General features: G+C 43.1%; 2 protein-coding genes across 2 annotated transcripts in view; both read right to left on the bottom strand.

Moving 5' to 3' along the window:
• The window catches only part of LOC132535670 (zinc finger protein 14-like), a 357,812-nt gene that overhangs the window by 57,312 nt on the left and 278,570 nt on the right, over positions 1-21,930 (bottom strand). The gene's annotated exons all lie outside the window — the stretch shown is intronic.
• Positions 1-21,930, bottom strand: part of LOC132535669 (zinc finger protein 709-like) — a 73,963-nt gene that overhangs the window by 44,500 nt on the left and 7,533 nt on the right. The window contains exon 4 of the mRNA XM_060182442.1: positions 3,493-3,569. Within this exon, the coding sequence (XP_060038425.1) occupies positions 3,493-3,569 (77 nt within the window). The remainder of the gene's footprint in view (positions 1-3,492; positions 3,570-21,930) is intronic.

Genomic DNA, 21,930 nt, shown 5'->3' with positions numbered 1-21,930 from the left:
ATTTACTGTGGGATAGAAACAGAGAAATTGAGTGGTGAGGGGAGATAGCGAGGGAGAGAGACAGAGAGACACCTGCAGCCCTGCTTCACTTGTGAGGCTTCCCCCCCTTCAGGTGGGGACCAGGGGCTTGAATCAGGATCCTTGTGCACTGTAGTGTGTGTATTTATCCAGGTGCCCTGCCCCCTCACAGTGAGTTTCTTAAAAAAATTTAGATAAGGTTCCTTGTAAATATATATATTATTATCTAAATATATGAAGAGTCGCTTTCTTAGATGCAATCTTCAGTGTGTCTACAGATGGCAGCAAGACACCACCATCTTGATTTGCCTTCAAGTTTATTGCTGGGGCTATGAAACCACTCCTCTGGAAAGCTTTTTTTTTTCCCTGTTGGTACCCTAGTTGTTTATTGTTGTCATTGTTTTTATTATTGCTGTCATTATTATTGGCTAGGACAGAGAGAAATTGAAAGAAGAGTGGAAGATAGAGAGGGGGAGGGAAAGATTGACCCCTGAAGACCTGTTTCACTGCCTGTGAAATGACCCACATATAGGTGGGAAGCCTGGGATCAAACCGGGATCCTTATGCCAGTTCTTGCTCTTTGCCACCTATGCTTAACTCACTGTTCTACTGCCCAGCCCCACATCTGGTTGTTTCTATGCATTCTTTGTAATGTGGCTTTTTGCACAGCGGATTTTTTTTCTTTGCACAGCGGATTTTTACACATGAATTGTACAAATTACTTTCAAACCATTGTTTTGCGTTTTTCCATATGTCTTATTGAGTATCTGTTATTTAGAATATATTATTTCTATTCTATGAACAGATTTCTTTAGTTAGGTACCTGATATATTCCATGGATTATGACTGACTGCTGTTTAGATTTTAATTTAGAGATGAAAGCCAGTAAGGAGAAATGTGGACAGGGAGAGATAAATTCAGATGGTGGGGAGGGAAAGAGAGAGAGAGAGAGACAGAGAGAAAGACACCACAGCATGGTTCTGCCTCTTGTGAAGCTTCTCCTGTATAGGTGTGCTCATATGCTGACTGGTGTTTAAAGAACTTCTGCAGTCTGTCTTTTTTTTTTCTTACTTCCCATTGCCACCTGGGTTATTTTTTATTTATTTATTATTATTATTATTATTTTTTATTTAAGAAAGGATTAATTAACAAAACCATAGGGTAGGAGGGGTACAACTCCACACAATTCCCACCACCCAATCTCCATATCCCACCCCCTCCCCTGATAGCTTTCCCATTCTCTAGCCCTCTGGGAGCATGGACACAGGGTCATTGTGGGTTGCAGAAGGTAGAAGGTCTGGCTTCTGTAATTGCTTCCTCGCTGAACATGGGCGTTGACTGGTCGGTCCATACTCCCAGTCTGCCTCTCTCTTTCCCTCGTAGGGTGGGTCTCTGGGGAAGCTGAGCTCCAGGACACATTGGTGGGGTCTTCAATCCAGGGAAGCCTGGCCGGCATCCTGATGGCACCTGGAACCTGCCACCTGGGTTATCTGTTGGGCTCTGTTCCTATAGGATGTATCACAAGTCCTGGTGGCCATATTTTCCCTCTTTCCTTCTTTTTCAAATTTGATAGGACTGAGAGCGAAGGAAGGAAACTGTGTCCCAGTGTCAGCAGCTCTGCTGTCAAGCAAGCCCAGTGAAGTGGGCTTTTTCCAGTGCGTCGCCTGGATGCACTCAAACTTGCTAAGTAGGTAAGTTTTCAGATCAGATATCAGCACTTTCCCTCTACTGTGTCTGGTTGTGTATAAATACACTTGCCAGGTTTGTTTGCCTTTTAATACTAGAGATGAAAGCATTGACTATTTTATTCATGGGCATGAAATTCCTGTTGTAAAGAGCTTAATACTACATGAGAGTGAGAGAGAACATCATTAGAGGGTAGGTTTGAGACACACTTCAGACTGGGGCCTCAGGTGAGGGAGGGTCAGTGTCAGAGCTGCTCAGAATCTACTCCTGTCATGCCAGGCTAGCCTGAGGGTGTTTCTTCCAGGGCACATGCTCTCTGGGTTGAAGAGAACTGAACCGGAGCCAGCCTAGGCTGCTGCTTACTCAGCGACTAGGGAGGGGAACCAGGTAGCATTGTGGGAGAGAGACTCTGGGACTTGCATAGCGGGAACACAATGCAATGTTTATTGATTAGAAAAAACTGCCTCTTATATCTTCTGAGACGAAAGTGTCAGGTCTGGGGGAAAAAGGAATGGCTAGGAAAGGGGGTGGAGCACCAAAGTTTCCATAGCAGCTGTTGTGAAAGTTCTAACCAGTGGGGATTAAACCAATATCCTGCAGGCAGGGTGGGTCTCAGGCAAAACAGTGATTATGTAAATAGACCACAGCAATGCAATGGATCTGGTGTAATGATCAACACTGTCAACCAGGGATGCTTTATGCACTTTCATCCAGACAGCTCTAGAAGCAGACTGCCCCGAAGCTGAGTAGAAGTTGAAGTCACCATTTTTGATAGCTGAGTAGTATTCCATTGTGTATATAGACCACAACTCGCTCAGCCACTCATTTGTTCTTAGACATCTGGGTTGCTTCTACATTTTGGCTATTACAAATTGTGCTTCTAAGAACATATGTGTACTCAGATCTTTTGGGATGGGTGTGGTGGGTTCCTTAGGATATATCCCCAGGAGAGGAATTGCAGGATCATAGGGAAGGTCCATTTACGAAGTAATATTTTTTAAAGATAAAGAGAGGCAGCCATGCAGAATGAGGCCAAGCCTGAGAGCTTCCTTCAATGTGGCAGGGGCCAGGCTGGATTCTGTGTGGCACACATGGAGATGCAGCACATCTCACAAGTGAACTATTTTATTTATTACCATTATTATTAATAGGGAGAGACAGAGAAATTGAGAGGAGAGGGGGAGGCAGAAAGACACCTTCAGTCCTTCTCCACCACTCGTGAAGCTTTCCCCCTGCAGGTGGGGAGTAGGGGCTTGAAACTGAGTCCTTGCACTCTGTAGTGTATGTGCTTCACCAGGTGCACCAGCACCAGGCCGCCCTCAAGTGAGCTACTTTGCTGACCCCTAGTAACTTTTTTTTTCTATGCAGTTCTTTTTGTCTTTAATATTACAAACTCAATTTTGAAAAATTACTGTACTCAGCAACTTTTAGTTACTCCCTTAGGTAATGACTGTGTCACATTAACATCATTTTGCCATATAGCTTACTTTCTGGTGTATTTTCAACCTTTCAAATAATTTTCTCAGTTGAATTTTATAGATTTACTTTTTGCTGTGACACTTTATGTTTTGACAAATGCAGAATTTTATGTAGTCATCATTCCAGTAGGAACTGAACAGTTTTGGCCCCCTCCAAATTCATCTCTGTACCTGATTCCTCTTTCTCTTTGCCCCACAAAGATATTGTTTATTATCTTTCTTGACCTATTTTCTACAGAATGCTACCTAATTTGAAGCATGTATATTCAGTCTTCTATCCTTGACTAGTGTACTTACAACCCATTAGTGCCTTTGCATGGCTTGATCCCTCTGCATTTCAAACTGTAGTCCCTTGTAAGGATGTAAAGCAAGTGTTTGTCCACTGACCTACTGAAGGACAACTTGTTGCTTCAAGTTATGGGTGATTATGACCATAGATACTATGAAAAATGTGTGTGGCTTTGTTTTTGTGTACAAGCATGTCTTAAAAACAATTTTGGCAAATATCTAGGAGCTTGATTACTGAATCACATATTGAAATCTTTATATTTGTATGAACCTACTAAACTCTCTTCTGGTAAGTATTTTTAACCACCCCTGGCTTGCTCTTATTTTAAAGGTAGAAGTCATTACAAAGTACATGAGGCTGGGACAAGGCATGGACTCTAGGCCACCCAGGCAGGTTTAAATAAACTGCCCAAAGCCGAGGTTTAGAACTAAATGGGTTAATTAACAGTTCTAAGATGCCCTTGAGTTTATTAAAAAAAAAATGCATACTTTGAAATTTTAAGGTTAAAAAAGTTGTTATGTGGAGAACTGAGAAATGTTATGCATGTACAAACTATTGTATTCACTGTCAAATGTAAAACATTAATCCTCCAATAAAGAAAAAAATGTTAAAAAAATAAGTTGGGGCTTGGGGAGACAGCATGATAGTTCGGCAAATGACTTTCCTGCCTGAAACTGTGGTCCCAGGTCTAATCCCCAGCACCAACATCAGCCAAAGCTGAGCAGTGCTCTGCCCTCTCTCTCTCTCTCTTTCTTTCTCTCTCTCTCTCAATCAGTATTTTTCTCTCTGTATTGCCTTCATATATATATATATATTTTTTTTCGCTTAAAGAGGGATTTATTTGAGTTCTAGGCCCATCAAGTCTGTTTGGGAAACTTAGGACTCCCTGATTAGGGCCCCAGCTGGTGGAATGGCCTGAAAGTGACTAAAGAGCCATTGTTAAAGTATGCCAGTCTCTTGCCCTTATTCAGCTTTTGCAGTCCTTGCTTTGACAAGGTTAGCTTTGGAGTGAGAGAACTGCAATAGGAGGTAAGTGAGGAGGGTATCTAAGTGGACGGTATTTCATTATGAACTTGATTCTGACTCATTACAAACAATTGTGTATTTTTGCTTCCAGGTATATATTTTGCCCTAATTTATGGATACATGTGAACTTATGCTCTATCTTATGGGACCTGGCCTCTATCTAGTTTTTGGGATTTTGCTAGGAAGTGAACCTCCTGGAATGGAATTAGAGAATAACATTAAAGGAAAGGTCTCCCCTGAGTGATGAGGGTGAAGGGTTCGCAATCCATGCCTGACGTCTCTGTACACAGTCTGAGGTGAAGCATGCTGAAACAGTACTCATTGCAATGATTAGGTTGGAATCGACAGGTGCAATATCATTTGGCCTGACTTGAGAGAAGCATGCAGGGAAGTGAGCCCTACCCCAGAGGTTCCAGGATTGGGAGAAACAAAGGCTCTATAGAGGAAGCTGGAGATTCCTGCTGCTGTCTTAGTGTTTAAGAAGACAATTTACATCAGGCTCAACCTGATGCTGTTGACTGGCTACGGAAGAAGGGCAAACGCTAGAAGAAGAAGACAATAGATAGTAATTGCAATAATCACATTGTTTGGCAATTGGGTTAACTTTGTCATAAAATATTTTGAGAGAAAACCACTCTTTAAAAATAAGTTGGTGATTGTGTTTTCTATGTTATAAATAACTCATGCTATTTAAATTGCAAAAATTGATTTTGTTTTTGTTACCTTTACCCTTGTGCTGCTTATGCTATCTTGAAACTTGTTTTCTTTCTTTCTTTCATTCATTCTTTCTTTCTTTTTCCTTTTTTTTTTTTTTTTTTTTGCCTCCAGGGTTGTCGCTGGGGCTCAGTGCCTGCACCATGAATCCACTGCTTCTGGAGGCCATTTTTCCCCTTTTGTTGTCCTTGTTGTTTTAGCCTTGTGGTTATTATTGTTATTGTTGATGTCATTGTTGGATAGGACAGAGAGAAATGGAGAGAGGATGGAAAGATAGAGGGGGGAGAGAAATACAGACACCTGCAGACCTGCTTCATCAGCTGTGATGCGACTCCCCTGTAGGTGGGGAGCTGGGGGCTTGAACTGGGATCCTTACACCAGTCCTTGCACTTTGCACCACATGCACTTAACCCGCTGTGGTACCATCCAGCCCCCTGTTTGCTTTATTTTTATCATTTTAAAAATATTTATTTATTGATGGAGGATGGAAGAGGAGGAAGATAGAACCAGAGCATCACTCTGGCACTTGCTATGCTGGGGATCTAAGTTAGTGTCTCATGCTTGGGATTCCAAAGCTTCACCCACTGTGCCATCTCCTCAGCCCCAACTTTATCCTTTTCATTTAAGATGAAGAGACAAACAGAGTTGACCCCTGAGACTCTGCACCACTTCACATGGGAAACTGACTTTCAACACACAGTTTTGTCGTCCCTTAATTTTAGCATATTAGAGTGACAAATAACATCGTCTCTGTCTCTTTTGGGACTATGTAAGCCTGATAGAGCTTAGGGAGAACCACCCCCATCTTTGGATGGAGGTCTGAGAAGATAACCTCTTGGTAAGTCTCTCTCAACCGAGGTGAGCATAACGGGGGAAACTCAGACTTGGTTCTTTCCTTCTTGACTCTCAGGCCCACAGAAACCCCAGTACTTCCCTCCATTAACTGCAGGCCACATGGCCACAGATTCACTTATTCAAAGTCACCTTCTGATCACAGAAGAACACGCCTTATCACACTTCATCACACACCTCAGACCCCAGACAAGAGAAATTTCAAACTATATGGCTTTTTGATATCCATCTTCTCTCTGTCTCACCCTACGGGTTTAACCCCTATGCATCTCTCAAATACCTTTGGATAATTAAGTTGCTTGTGTCATGGAGAATAAGTGTCTTGTATCTCGTCAATTCCTGTCATACCAGCCCCCTACCTTAGGGGCATGCCGACCGTTAAGAAACCTGTAATTTCTGACATATTTCAGTAATATTCCCTTCGTTTGTTTTTCTCTTTAACTCATGTCCACCTTGCTAATAAATGAGCTCTGAGTTCCGAGTTAACATGTGAAGAGCTCCCTGGTGTCTTTTATTTTGTGTCACCCCTGTGGTGAGCGAGAAAGCACCAGTCCGTTACCTTTCCCCTAGAGACCACCCCAAACCAGAGAGAGACCCCGAAATGTTTCTCTCAGAGTTCCTGCGACAAATCATCTCTCCCCTTTAACATTCAAGCTGGACTGTATAAACCCCCATCAAGGCAGCTGACATTGTAGTCTGCTGGCAGCAAAAGTTTAAGATGTCCTCACTCCTTGATTGTGTTTTCTCCTGAAACCTCCCAGGCAGGCTGCCCCACAGGTCACTTCAAAGTCATGGAGTGAAGTGTGAGGGATGGAGCTGGAGAATCACAGGGGCATGTGCATGACGGCCCTCTGCCTCCCCACCTGGCGCCTGGGTACAGCTCCGTGAGCACAACCCCACCAGGAAGGGAGCTGCTCCATCTGGGCTGCGTCACCTTTATTTCTATTTATTTATTTATGTATTTAAGCCACACAACAAGGCACCCCTCTGCATGGCCTCACTGTTGCCTCAGCTGAACTTGTGGCCACACCAATGCAGAAAATCTCTTAAATCACTTTCCTGGGGACAGATGTGCTGATTGGCAGGGCCATGGTCGCCTCAGGTGTGGTTAATCTAGGGGTGTCCACACCCTCCACCTGATGCAAATCATCTGGGAGCTTCCAGGATCAGCCCACTGGCCAGTCCCTGGTGGGCAGGGCCATACCTTGGTGGGTGGAGCCAGTATTGGGGGTGGGATCAGACCCTGGTGGGAGGAGCCTGATGTGATGGACTTGACTCCCCAGCATGTGTGGGCGTGGCCCACAAGTCCTCGACTTCAGAGATGCAGGACTCCAGCTTATATGGCTGAGTGGCAGTCTGGTCCCACTCCCAGGGCAGTACCTCAGTGTGGACACAGGACTGTGCCGTCTGTGCTAAGGGAACATATTTGACCAGTGTGGGGTCACTCTGGCCCCGTGGCAACCCCCACACCCAGAAGCATGGTGAGTCTTCGGGCTGGTGCTGGCTGTGACTTGGGGGCCTTGGCGTAGGTAGGAGGTCATTGCCCGAGTCAAAGGTCAGACATGGAGGGAGGGGTCACAAGGGCGGCGCTGCCTGGGGTCCTCTGTGTCCCCAAGTCAGAGAAGGACAGTGTCAGCCCACAGAGTTGGCGCGTGGTGGTGGTCTCCTGCCCAGCTTCTCCTCTGGCTCCTGCATCTGCTTTTCCGCGCTGAGCATGACAAGGTGACTCAAATCCCCTTCTAGCCCCACCCCAGTACATGGAGTCACAAGACTCCTTGATGTTCCTTTTTATATATATAATTTTTTTTATTTGCTGGAGAGAAATCAGGAGTGAGGGGGCTGGGCAGTAGCGCAGTGGGTTAAGTGCACATGGCGCAAAGTGCACTGACCAGGGTAAGGATCCCATCTGCGGGGGGTTGCTTCACAGGCAGTGAAGCAAGTGTTCAGTGTCTTATCTTTCTCTCCCCCTCTCCCCCTCTCTGTCTTCCCCTCCTCTCTCAATTTCTCTCTGTCCTATACAGCAACAATGACAGTGATAACAATAATAATGACCACAATGATAAATAATAAGTGAAATGAAAGGGGAAAAAATAGCCTCCAGGATTCGTAGTGCAGGTACCAAGCCCTAGCAATAACCCTGGAGGCAAAAAAAAAAAAAAAAGAGAGAAAAGAAAAAAGAAAAAAGAAATAAATCAGGAGGGAGGATAGGGGAAGAGACAGAGGCACCTGCAGCCCTGCTCCACCACTTGGAAGCTTCCTGAAGGTGGGGACTGGGGGGCTTGAACCTGGGTTGTCACACATCAGCACTTGCCCCCTTCATGCTGTCATGTTTCATAACTAAATGCCAGTGTGTGGAGTATTTCTTGGTCTTTGTCATATTTGTAGGTCCACATGCCCCCCCAGTCAGTGGGGCAGAGGAGGAGCCAGGACATGACAACTTCAGGGCACTGTGCACTCCTGTATTCCTTCTCTCACACCCGGGCTTCCTGTCTTTTCACGGTTTACTAGTTTCACAGGGGAGGGAAAGATTGAGAAGAGAAGCGGGAGCAGCACTCCAGCACATGCACTGGACACTGCGGGGCTGCTGCCCGCAGCGAGCCACTCCGTTTTCCACCCGTGTCCCTTCAGTGCTGGCCATGCCTGCACTTTGTGGGGGGTGGGGAGCCCCAACCCTGCTTACACAGGAGCTTGAGGCCCAGTTGGTTGGAGATTTGGGGCCACCAGGCTGCTTGCTCAAGCTAAAGACATTTTTTGGGCTTAGCAGAGTGACTAACACTGGGCTGAGGTCATGTCGGGTTGGACTAAAGTTTTGGGGGGCTCTGAACTTGCAGCAGATGTGGCAACCAAGCCAGCCTGAGGAGGACCAGAAGGACAGGATGCCCCTCAGTGTGTCCCCACACCCCCCCCACACACTCCAGAGGGGCTCTGTTGCTGTCCTCTATGGGGGGGGGGGAGGTTTAGCTGTGAATCTGGGCAAGAGGGGCTAGATGGTGGTGCAGCTGGTAGAGTGCACACATTGCCATGAGCAAGAACCCAGCTGCAAGTCCCCACTCGCCACCTGCAGGGGGGAAAGTTTTATAGGAGGTGGAGCAGGGCTGTGGGCACTGCCTTTTGATAGGACAGAAACTGGGTGGGGGTGGAGTGGGGAGAGGGGTCTGCAACAGTGCTCTGCCACTTGTAGAGCTTCTCCCTCTGCAGGTGGGGTCAGGGGTCTTGCACTTGGGTCTAGTCTCTGCTAGTCTCCACATCCTCCACGTCCTACGTCCTGAGAGGAGGAACTAGAGCTATAGGGTAGGGAGGGCATATTCCAAAGACACAGCAGAGCAGAGCATGGCATAGCAAACTTTATTTAGTACCGCAGGTGCTGCCATGCGAGCGGCTTGACATGGTAGCAGCTTCGCAGGAAGTTCAGCACAACTGGACTCTCCAGGCCAAACTGAAACCATCTTGCCTTTTGCCATGATTAAGCTCTGTGTGGTCTTAATAATATTTTCCTATGGCCAGGCTCAGAGCCTGACCAAATGATAAAAATAATGACAAAACCTGCACTGCACTCTGTAAGATTGAATATAATGGAACAAGCAATATCAGTAATGCAAAATGTTTCAGGAGGTCCAACTAGGAAGAAATGTTTTCCCCTTTATCTACACCACTTCCTTTAGTGTTCCCTCTAAAATATAGAGAAAGATTGGTGGTTCCCACAGGGGAGGGGCCACCTTACATAACACAGTTAATGGAAAGTTATGGTACCTGCCTAGATAAAATGGGCCTTTTAAATCTACCATCCACCACTATGCTCCCACCTCCTTATGCAGGAATAGTACACGAGAACCTAGGTCACACAGTGAGCATACACAGAAGATGGGTTCTAGCTAGAGAGTTTAACTTGGAACAAAATAAAACAAAACTCCTTGATCAAACAATGGAACAGATTTTGTGAAAAATGGGCTGCTCAATTTGTTTAAGGCCCCTAGAAACATAACAAGCTTGAACTTTCTATAAACCATTGTCTTCTGATGCATAGGGCCAAGAGAATGGCATAAAAGGTAGAATATCAATCTTAATCAATAGGACATTTGCTTAGCACACAGGTACAGGAAAAACAAAAGACACAAAAATGGTGATGTGATCTCTAGGGCAGAAAGTGCCCCTAGAATGTAAATGTTCCACAAAGCAGGAGGTGTTCCCTACCCGTGCTGTTCTTACTTGGTGATTTTTGTTTTAATAATCTACACCTTGGTGATTTTTGTTTGAATGATCTAACCCTTATGAGACTATAAAAATAAAGTTCTGCTTAAGTAAGACAGAGATGTCTGCTTGAGCTTGATTCAGCATCAACTCACTCATCTCTCATTCTTCATCCTTCGCTGATGCCCCTCCTCCTTCAGGCTAACCCTGAAGTAACCTGCTGGGGCTGGCCCTCTGCAATTTAGGATAACACATATATTTATACTTCACATCATCAGTTAAAGAATAAGCAAGCAGTTACAATAGTTCAGGCAGTTCTTGATATCAGCAAGCCTCCTCTATATGTTTTGGTCTATTCAGCAGCTAGCAAAAAGCTAAGGTTAAGTCTAGATACATTTGCTAGTGTTCGTGACGCAGATGGCCACAATCAGGGATGATATGGGAACAACAGAAGGCCATGGTATTCTTTTCCCATGTCACTGCTGGCATCCTTGGACAAGGGCCTAATGGAGTGTTGCCTTTTTACTGTCTCCCACACTCGGGTCCTTGTGCATGGTAGCACATGTTTAACTGGGTGCACCGCCATCTGGCCCCCCAGCCTGCCATGTCAGACAAGCCAGCACCTGAGGACCGCCCTCTCCCCCCCATTCTTGCATTCAAGGTGCACTTCCAGGTGGAGTTCACTAGCCCTAGGCAGAGTCAGCTCATTAGCATACAAAAGGCAGAGATATTTAATTTTTTTAATTTACTATTGTTATTTATTGGTGGATAGAGACAGAAGTTGAGAGGGGGAGGAGGTAGAGAGGTAAAGAGAGAGTGAGACGCCGGTAACCCTGCTTCATCACTCCTGAAGCTTTCCCACTCCAGGTGGGGACCAGAAGCTTGAACCTGTGTCCTTACACACTATGATGTATGTGCTTAACCAGCTGCACCACTGCTTAACCCCGTAAGAGCTCTTTTAATCATTAGTGATTCCATATTGATTTACAAGATTGTAAGGTAATAGGGATCTAAATCCACACCACTCCCACCCTCAGTGTTCTGTGTCCCATCTTCCCCACTGCAAACTGCATTGATTCTCCCAAAGTCACCAACATGGGCTGATTATTGTGGGGTTGGAGAGGGGCCCCGAATATTGAGAGCAGCTGTTGACCTGAAGTCAATTGTTCCTTGTTTTGTATGGATATTTCCACCTGTTCCCACCCTGTGAGAACTATAAGAAGGTGGGACTAGATGTGATCAGGGTTGCAGACTCCCCTGGCTTGGACCAGTGTCAGTGACGAAAGCTTAAGCTTCCAAATAAAGGCTCTTGTTATTGCATATGATTCTGGTCTTCTTTGCGTGAGATCAGGACACGAACTTCTAGGCATAACAATTATGTCTGTATATATATATTTCTCCAATCTTTCAGGAGCAATATATTCCTTTCTGAAATGGATCCAAACAGATACAGCTCACTTTAGCACACATCTTTTAAGAAAAAAAAAACACTTTTGGGGGGTGGGAGGGGGAATGATGTCTGAGCCAGTTGTTTTCACTGGCTTGTACTTCCTGACCTCTGTGCCAACCTATCTGGCAGCCCCCGTCCTGCAGCACAGCCAGGAGGTGGCAGCAGACACTTCAGTCTGGACTCTGGACTATCCAGAGCCCAGGCTTTCACCAGATCTTATTGTGTGAACTGTACAGATTATCTGTGAAATGCATCCTTCTCCTTTGATGGGAGTTGGTGTGGAGACAGGCTATTATGTGTTTATTTATTCAATTATTATTATTACTACTACTACTACTATTATTGCTAGCACTCTAATCAGCTCTGGCTTATGGTGCTGCGGGGTGGGGGTTGAACTTGAGCCCTTTGGAGCCTCAGGCATGACAGTCTGTTTGCACCAACATTATGCTATCTTGGAGTTGGTGTATTTATCTTGGAGTTTATTTATTTAGCATGTCTTCATTTATTTATTTAACTATGAGGGTATCTGTGTAAATAGGTGGTGTGCAGGGTTTCCTGGCCATGACAAACTCCTTACTTAATTCAGGGTCTGGGGGTTGTGATTTAGGGAGATACAAGTAGATGAGAAGAGAGAGAAAGAGAGAGAGATAAAGAAGAGTCATGATCTGGGACCACACAGTGAATAACACCTTGCACTCTGAAGCATTAGGTCCTGAGTTCAATCCCTGGCAGCACATGTACCAGAGTGATGTCTGGTTCTTTCTCTCTATCCTCCTTTCTCATGAATAAATAATTAAAATATTTTAAAAACAGATAGACAAAGAAGAGAAAGAGACACCACTGCATTTCTCCATCCCATGTGAAACTTCCCTAGTGATGTTTTTTTTTTTAATATTTATTTTATTTATTCCCTTTTGTTGCCCTTGTTGTTTTATTGTTGTAGTTAGTATTGTTGTTGTCGTTGTTGGATAGGACAGAGAGAAATGGAGAGAGGAGGGGAAGACAGAGAGGAGGAGAGAAAGATAGACACCTGCAGACCTGCTTCACCGCCTGTGAAGCGACTCCCCTGCAGGTGGGGAGCCGGGGTTCGAACCGGGATCCTTATGCCGGTCCTTGTGCTTTGCGCCACCTGCGCTTAACCCACTGCGCTACAACCCGACTCCCAGTGATGTTGTTTTGATGTAATTTTGATTTTAAAAAGGACAGATCATACATTCATGTAGAGACTGATACAGACATTGATCTAGAGAACTCTCAGTGCTAGAGTATCCAGATGTTCACCTCTGAGGCCCGGTGCCTCTGGCAAAGCCAGGTGCCAGAGCGGGCTTTGATCTTCACTGTCTCGACTATCCACTCAAAACTGAATAATCTAAGTAAGAGCTGTCACAGAGAACAATGTTGGGAGCCAGGTGGTAGCACCGTGGGTTAAGTGCACATGGTGCCAATCGCAAGGATTGGCATTAGGATCCCAGTTCAAGCCCCCAGCTCCCCACCTGCAGGGGAGTCGCTTCACAAGCGGTGAAGCAGGTCTGCAGGCATCTATCTTTCTCTCCCCCTCTCTGTCTTCCCCTCCTCTCTCCATTTATCTCTGTACTATCCAACAACTATGACATCAATAATAACTACAACAATAAAACAACAAGGGCAACGAAAGGGAATAAATAAATATTTAAAAAATCAATAACCAGGTCTTTTGAGATCTGTAAAAAGTATTTGAAAAAAGAAAACAGCTGTCACAGAAAAAGCTCAAAATAACCTCACTGTCCAAGCAGGATCCAGTTAATATCAAGTTTTTAAAAATAAAAGTGGTTTGGGGCTAGGTGGTGACACACCTGGTTGAGGACACATATTAAAATGCAGGAGGACTTGGGATTGAGTCCCAGGTCCCCACCTGCAAAAATTAAGCTTCAGTAGTGGTGAAGCTTATCTGCAGGTTTCTTTATCTCTCTCTCTCTCTCTCTTTCTCTCTCCCCACCTCAGTTTCTCTCTCTATCCTATTAAATAAAGAGAGAAAACACAGGATAAAAAATGAGAGGAGAAAGCTCCCTGACCCCATCTGGCTGGAGCCTGATGGAGTGGAGGCCACTTGATTGAGCCTTGGTTCTCCAGAGACATCACAACAGCTCCCTGCTGATTGAAGGCAGCCCTGGCTCTAGAGCACTGAGGTATAAATGATCATTCCACAGACACAGAAGGGAAGGCAGCAGGCCTTCTGAGATAATTGCGCTGAATGGTTTAACAACAGAATCAGAGCACTGCTAGCTCACCACAGGGTGTGGTTCAGATAAGGTCTTTGGAATTAAGTCCCCAAGGAGCAGGTGAGCTGCCCTTCTCCTGAGGCTACTTCTCTCTGGTGTGTTTGTCTACCTCTCTGTGGTTTCAGGATCTTTCCCCTCTTCTGAGAGGCCTGTATCTGATAGTTTCTGGTCTAACATCCAGGTCTTTGATCCACTTGGAAATATAGTGGTTCAGTTTCATGCTTCTGCATGTTTCAACCCATTTTTTCCAACACCATTTGTTGAAGAGACTCCCCTTGCCCCATTTAATAGTCTGGGCACTTTTGTCAAAGATTAGATGTCCATAAGTATGGGGGCTTACTTCTGGGCTCTTAATTCTATTCCACTGGTCAATGTGTCTATTCATATTCCAGTACCAAGCAGTTTTGATGAAAATGACCCTATAGGATTCGACTTCCTGAGGCGGAGCTACGAGCAGCAGATCGCTTTCTCTCCTCTCCTCTCCTCTTCTCTCCTGGATCAACTAGGAATACCAAACGAGACCACCCGGGACTGAAATAAGACAGGACTAGAATGACCACAGGAACCCAGTAAATCACCCGTGAGTACAAACACGTGTGGCTGGTGACAGAGAGGAGAGAGGAGCCTAAGGAGAGATTAAGTAACTGCTAACAGTTCAGCAGTTTATCAGTTGAGATACCACCTCCAGTCTGCTCCACCAACAAGGGGACAGCTTAAGGGAGGAGAGGACTCCCCAGAGACTCACCAAGTGCAACTCTGAGTCTCCATTACTACTACCCTCAGAATCTGGAGCAGCGACAGGAAGGGACACCAGGGGACAGAGATCTAACCAGGAAACTCAGGAGAAGACCTATACCTCGGTGGCATAGCTGAGGGGCTGTGAAAGTCTCTTTGCATAACCACTGGATTATCTCTGCCACACCCTGCTTTATCTCTTGGTCAGGAGTCAGTGATTAAGCTAAGAAGCCTATTGATAGTTTAAAAGCCCTCAGGCTCCCATTGCCTACAGGGAAGAAAAAAAAAAGAAGCTTTTAAACCACTGAGCTCCAACTCAGGGATTGAAACAACTGTTAATTTTACCACTGTAAACCCTTTAATTAACTTACTTAAACAGAAGTCAATCCAGGCAATAGTGATTAATAATTTGAAAAGTACTGATAAAGGGAACTCATAACATAATATATAAAATGGTTAAAACACCAAGAAAAAATATTGGAGAATCAAACCAGGACAAGAGTCCAGCTAAGAGTCCTCCAGAGGGTGAAGCACAAAATAATGAGTTCAACATCCAAACATTAGCTAAGGAAATAATAACAGGAGTGAGTAAAGAATTTGAAAAAATTGTAATCAGCAATGCAGGAACAACAAATGAGAATATGGAAGAAAATACTAATTATCTCATGGTCATTAGAGAGCTGAAAGCTGAAATCACTGAGCTAAGAATGCAACTAGCCGAACAAGCTAAAACAGTATCAGAACAGGGCAACAAAATAGATGAACTCCAGAAAACAGTAGAGGGCAGAGAGACTAGAATAAATGAGGCTGAAGACAGAATTGGCAAGATTGAGGATGAATTAGAGACAACTAAAAAAGAAGTAATAGATCTCAAAAAGAGATTAAGAGATGCTGAAAACAACAACGGAGTCCTATGGGATGACTTCAAAAGAAACAATATACGCATTATTGGCTTACCAGAGGAAGAAAGAGAAGGAGAGGAAGAAAGCATTCTCCAGGCCATAATAGCTGAAAACTTCCCTAGTCTAGACAACATCAAAGACATAAAGATTCAAGAAGCCCAGAGGGTCCCAAACAGAATTAACCAAGAGCTAAAGACATCAAGACATATCATACTTAGAATGGAAAGGAATAAGGATAAAGAAAGGATCCTCAAGGCTGCAAGAGAAAAACAAAGAGTCACCTACAAAGGAAAACCCGTAAGATTAGCAGCAGACTTCTCCATACAAACACTACAGGCCAGAAGAGAATGGCAAGATATCTGTCGAGTGCTCAATGAGAAAGGCTTTCAGCCAAGAATACTATATCCTGCTAGACTGTCATTCAGACTAGATGGAAGCATCAAAACCTTCTCAGACAAGCAACAGTTGTAGGAATCAACCATCACCAAGCCTGCCCTGAAAGAAGTTCTGAAAGGTCTCCTATAAACAATCAGACCACCACAAATAGGCCATATATCAAAACACTCTAAAACTCTACAAGAATGGCGTTAAAATATCTTCAATCTTTGATATCAATAAATGTCAATGATCTGAATTCACATATTAAAAGACACAGAGTAGGAAGATGGATCAGAAAACACAATCCAACAATATGCTGTCTACAGGAAACCCACCTAACTCAACAAGACAAACACAGACTTAAAGTGAAAGGATGGAAAACTATCATAAAAGCCAATGGCCCACAAAAAAGGGCAGGAACAGCTATTCTCATATCTAACATGATAGACTTGAAAATAGATAAGATTAAAAAAGATAGGAATGGACACAACTTAATGTTCAGAGGATCAGTCAATCAAGAGGATTTAACAATTATTAACATCTATGCACCCAATGAGAAGTCATCTAAATACATGAAACTTCTACTGAAAGAGCTACAGTAATATATTAACAGTAACACAATCATAGTAGGGGACTTCAACACCCCACTCTCTCAACTTGACAGATCATCCAGGAAGAAAATCAATAAAGACATAAGGGAGCTAAATGAAGAGATAGATAAACTAGAACTATTGGACATTTTCAGAGTCATTCATCCCAAGAACTGGAATACACATTTTACTCAAATCCACATGGGTCATTCTCAAGGATAGACCATATGTTAGACCACAAAGACAGCATCAGCTAATTCAAGAGAATTGAAATCATCCCAAGCATCTTCTCAGACCACAGTGGAATTAAACTAACACTTAACAATCAACAAAAGATTAGTAACAGTCCCAAACTGTGGAAGCTCAACAGTACACTTCTTAACAACTTCTGGGTCAAAGAGGAAATCAAGGAAGAAATCAAAATGTTTCGAGAGTTCAATGAAAATGAAGACACAAGCTATCAAAATATTTGGGACACAGCTAAAGCAGTCCTAAGAGGGAAGTTCATAGCTATACAAGCACACATTAGGAAACAAGAAAAAGCACAAATAAACAGCCTGATTGCACATCTTAAAGACCTAGAAGAACAACAACAAAGGAACCCGAAAGCAATGAGAAGGTCAGAAATCACTAAAGTAAGGGCAGAAATAAATAACATTGAGAATAGGAAAACCATACAAAAGATCAACGAAAGTAAATGTTTATTCTTCGAAAGAGTAAACAAAATCGACAAACATTTAGCCAGACTCACAAAACAAAAAAGGGAGAAGACCCAAATAAATCGCATAGTAAATGAAAGAGGAGATATCACAACAGACACCGCAGAAATTCAACATATCATGCGAGGCTTCTATGAACAACTATATGCCACCAAGCTAGAGAACCTGGAAGAAATGGACGATTTCCTAGATACCTACCAACTTCCAAAACTAAGTCAAGAGGAAGTGGATAACATGAACAGGCCCATCACAGCTAATGAAATTGAAACAGTTATCAAAAATCTCCCCAAAAATAAAAGTCCTGGGCCAGATGGTTTTACAAATGAATTCTACAAAACCTTCAAAGAAGAACTAATACCTCTACTTTCAAAAGTCTTCCAGAAGATTGAAGACACTGGAATACTCCCTGCCAGCTTCTATGAAGCCAACATCACCCTGATACCAAAAGCAGATAGGGACACAACCAAAAAAGAAAACTACAGACCAATATCTCTGATGAACATAGATGCAAAAATATTGAACAAAATTCTAGGCAACCGGATACAGCAGTATATCAAAAAGATTGTTCATCATGACCAAGTGGGGTTTATCCCAGGCATGCAAGGTTGGTTTAATATACACAAATCAATCAATGTGATCTACCACATCAACAAAAGCAAGACCAAAAACCACATGGTCATATCAATAGATGCAGAGAAAGCTTTTGACAAAATACAACAACCCTTTATGATCAAAACACTACAAAAAATGGGAATAGATGGAAAATTCCTGAAGATAGTGGAGTCTATATATAGCAAACCTATAGCCAACATCATACTCAATGGTGAAAAACTGGAAGCATTTCCACTCAGATCAGGTACTAGACAGGGCTGCCCACTATCACCATTACTATTCAACATAGTGTTGGAAGTTCTTGCCATAGCAATCAGGCAGGAGCAAGGAATTAAAGGGATACAAATTGGAAGAGAAGAAGTCAAACTCTCCTTATTTGCAGATGACATGATAGTATACATGGAAAAACCTAAGGAATCCAGCAAGAAGCTTTTGGAAATCATCAGGAAATACAGTAAGGTGTCAGGCTACAAAATTAACATTCAAAAGTCAGTGGCATTCCTCTATGCAAACACTAAGTTAGAAGAAATTGAAATCCAGAAATCAATTTCTTTTACTATAGCAACAAAAACAATAAAATATCTAGGAGTAAATCTAACCAAGGAAGTGAAAGACTTGTATACTGAAAATTATGAGTCACTACTCAAAGAAATTGAAAAAGACACAAAGAAGTGGAAAGATATTCCATGTTCTTGGGTTGGAAGAATTAACATCATCAAAATGAATATATTACCCAGAGCCATCTACAAATGTAATGCTATCCCCATCAAAATCCCAAGCACATTTTTTAGGAGAATAGAACAAATGCTACAAATGTTTATCTGGAACCAGAAAAGACCTAGAATTGCCAAAACAATCTTGAGAAAAAAGAACAGAACCGGAGGCATCACACTCCCAGATTTCAAACTGTATTATAGGGCCATTGTCATCAAAACTGCTTGGTACTGGAACATGAATAGACACACTGACCAGTGGAATAGAATTGAGAGCCCAGAAGTGAGGCCCCACACCTATGGACATCTAGTCTTTGACAAAAGGGCTCAGACTATTCAATGGGGAAAGCAGAGTCTCTTCAACAAATGGTGTTGGAAACAATGGGTTGAAACATGCAGAAGAATGAAACTGAATCACTGTATTTCACCAAATACAAAAGTCAATTCCAAGTGGATCAAGGACTTGGATGTTAGACCACAAACTATCAAATACTTAGAGGAAAATATTGGCAGAACTCTTCCGCATAAATTTTAAAGACATTCTCAATGAAACGAATCCAATAACAAAGAAGACTAAAGCAAGTATAAACCTATGGTACTACATCAAATTAAAAAGCTTCTTCACAGCAAAGAAACCACTACCCAAACCAAAAGACCCCTCACAGAATGGGAGAAGATCTTTACATGCCATACATCAGACAAGAGTTTAATAACCAACATATATAAAGAGCTTGCTAGACTCAACAACAAGACAACAAATAACCCCATCCAAAAATGGGGGGAGGACTTGGACAGAATATTCACCACAGAAGAGATCCAAAAGGCTGAGAAACACATGAAAAAATGCTCCAAGTCTCTGATTGTCAGAGAAATGCAAATCAAGACAACAATGAGATATCACTTCACTCCTGTGAGAATGTCATACATCAGAAAAGGTAACAGCAGCAAATGCTGGAGAGGGTGTGGGGTCAAAGGAACCCTCCTGCACTGCTGGTGGGAATGTCAATTGGTCCAACCTCTGTGGAGAACAGTCTGGAGAACTCTCAGAAGGCTAGAAATGGACCTACCCTATGATCCTACAATTCCTCTCCTGGGGATATCTCCTAAGGAACCCAACACATCCATCCAAAAAGATCTGTGTACACATATGTTCTTGGCAGCACAATTTGTAATAGCCAAAACCTGGAAGCAACCCAGGTGTCCAACAACAGATGAGTGGCTGAGCGAGTTGTGGTATATATACACAATGGAATACTACTCAGTTGTAAAAAATGGTGACTTCACCGTTTTCAGCCTATCTTGGATGGACCTTGAAAAAATCATGTTGAGTGAAATAAGTCAGAAACAGAAGGATGAATATGGGATGATCTCACTCTGAGGCAGAAGTTGAAAAACAAGATCAGAAAAGAAAACACAAGTAGAACCTGAAATGGAATTGGCGTATTGCACCAAATTAAAAGACTCTGGGGTGGGTGGGTGGGGAGAATACAGGTCCATGAAGGATGATAAATGACATAGTGGGGGTTGTATTGTTATATGGGAATCTGGGGAATGTTATGCATGTACAAACTATTGTATTTACTGTTGAATGTAAAACATTAATTCCCCAATAAAGAAATAAATTTTAAAAAGAAAGAAAGAAAATGACCCTATAATATAATTTGAGATCTGGGAGTGTGATGCCTCCAGTTCTGTTCTTTCTTCTCAAGATTGTTTTATCAATTCTAGGTCTTTTCTGGCTCCAGATAAACATTTGTAGCATTTGTTCTTTTCTCCTAGAAAATGTGGTTGGGATCTTGATGGGGATAGCGTTGAATTTGTATATGACTCTGGGGGGGCTAGATATATTTCTTTCTTTCTTTCTTTCTTTCTTTTAAATATTTAATTAATTAATTAATTTATTCCCTCTTGTTGCCCTTGTTTTTATTGTTGTAGTTATTATTGTTGTAGTTATTGATGTTGTCCTTGTTGGATAGGACAGAGAGAAATGGAGAGAGGAGGGGAAGACAGAGAGGAGGAGAGAAAGATAGACACCTGCAGACCTGCTTCACTGCCTGTGAAGCGACTCCCCTGCAGTTGGGGAGCCGGGGTTCAAACCAGGATCCTTATGCCAGTCCTTGTGCTTTGCGCCACCTGCTCTTAACCCGCTGCACTACAGCCCGACTCCCAGATATATTTCTTAAAGACTATAGCAGTCTCCAGAGAAATTTATAAGAAAACTTTTAATTTTATTGTTTTGCTAATTACCAACTGGCAAAAAAAAACTTTCCTGAGGTGACCTCAACTCCCCAGGACTTCACAGTCATTGCTATGACAGCTGAAATGACAATCATTGTCCTTAGGGTAGGTGAGGTCATATATCACAAACCATTTCTAAAGGTCTGTGTTTTTCTCTCAAGGATTTGCTGTCCTGACCCTCACACCAGCCCAGCGTCCTGGCAGTAGGGAATCCACTAAGCAAGGGTGTTTGAGTCTTTGAGGAAGAATCTTCAAGGAAAGCAAGTCTGTGTGAGTGTTCATGTACTTGGGAGAAACAGACAGTGCCAAAGTCAGGAGGGAGGTGGGTTAATTCCTTGGTGATAAATTAAGCTGCTAAAGAGATGAGAGGCCTCCATCCTCCACCAATCCCTGATGGCTACCATTGTGATTTAGTGTGATCCCAGCTGAGGGTGATGACTGCCAATCCCACCAGTGCTTTCACACTTATTAAAGGTTGTCATTACTAAATCAATCTACTGCTTACACTGCAGTGCAGGACCAGAGGTAAAATTTTCTGTTTTGTTTGTTTTTTCCTGTGTGTTGCTGGTGTTTCCCTTTGCCTCTCCTTCCTGCCTCCCCCTCCACTCTCAATTCCTCATTGTCCTATCAAATTTAAGAAAACCCACTAAAAAGCTGTATGTGATGAAGTGGTATTCTGGGTGATGTTTCTCATGAAATAAGTAACTTAATCTTTATTTTAAAATATATTAGGGTGGTCTTGAAGGTGGTACAGTGATAAAGCTTTGGACTCTCGAGCATGAGGCCCCATGTTCAGTCCCCCAGCAGCACATGGAACAGGATGATGCTTGGTTCTTTCTCTGCTTCCTCCTATCTTTCTCATAAGTAAATAAGTAAATAAATAAATAAAACATTTAAAAAAACTATTAAACTGGTGGTGAGAAACCCAGATGAGCATAAATCTATAGTTTATTTCATTGCAATGGAGGCTGTGATTAGACCTGGGTCCTAAAATTTGGGCAGCTTGGAATATTCCTACTCATGACCACAGAATGTGAGCTCAGACCTACAGGGATGAAGAGGTCACATAGGCTCCTAAGCTGAA

The sequence above is a fragment of the Erinaceus europaeus genome, chromosome 23, assembly GCF_950295315.1.
Source record: "Erinaceus europaeus chromosome 23, mEriEur2.1, whole genome shotgun sequence".
Lineage (NCBI taxonomy): Eukaryota > Metazoa > Chordata > Mammalia > Eulipotyphla > Erinaceidae > Erinaceus > Erinaceus europaeus.
This window is presented reverse-complemented; position numbering and strand designations above follow the sequence as displayed.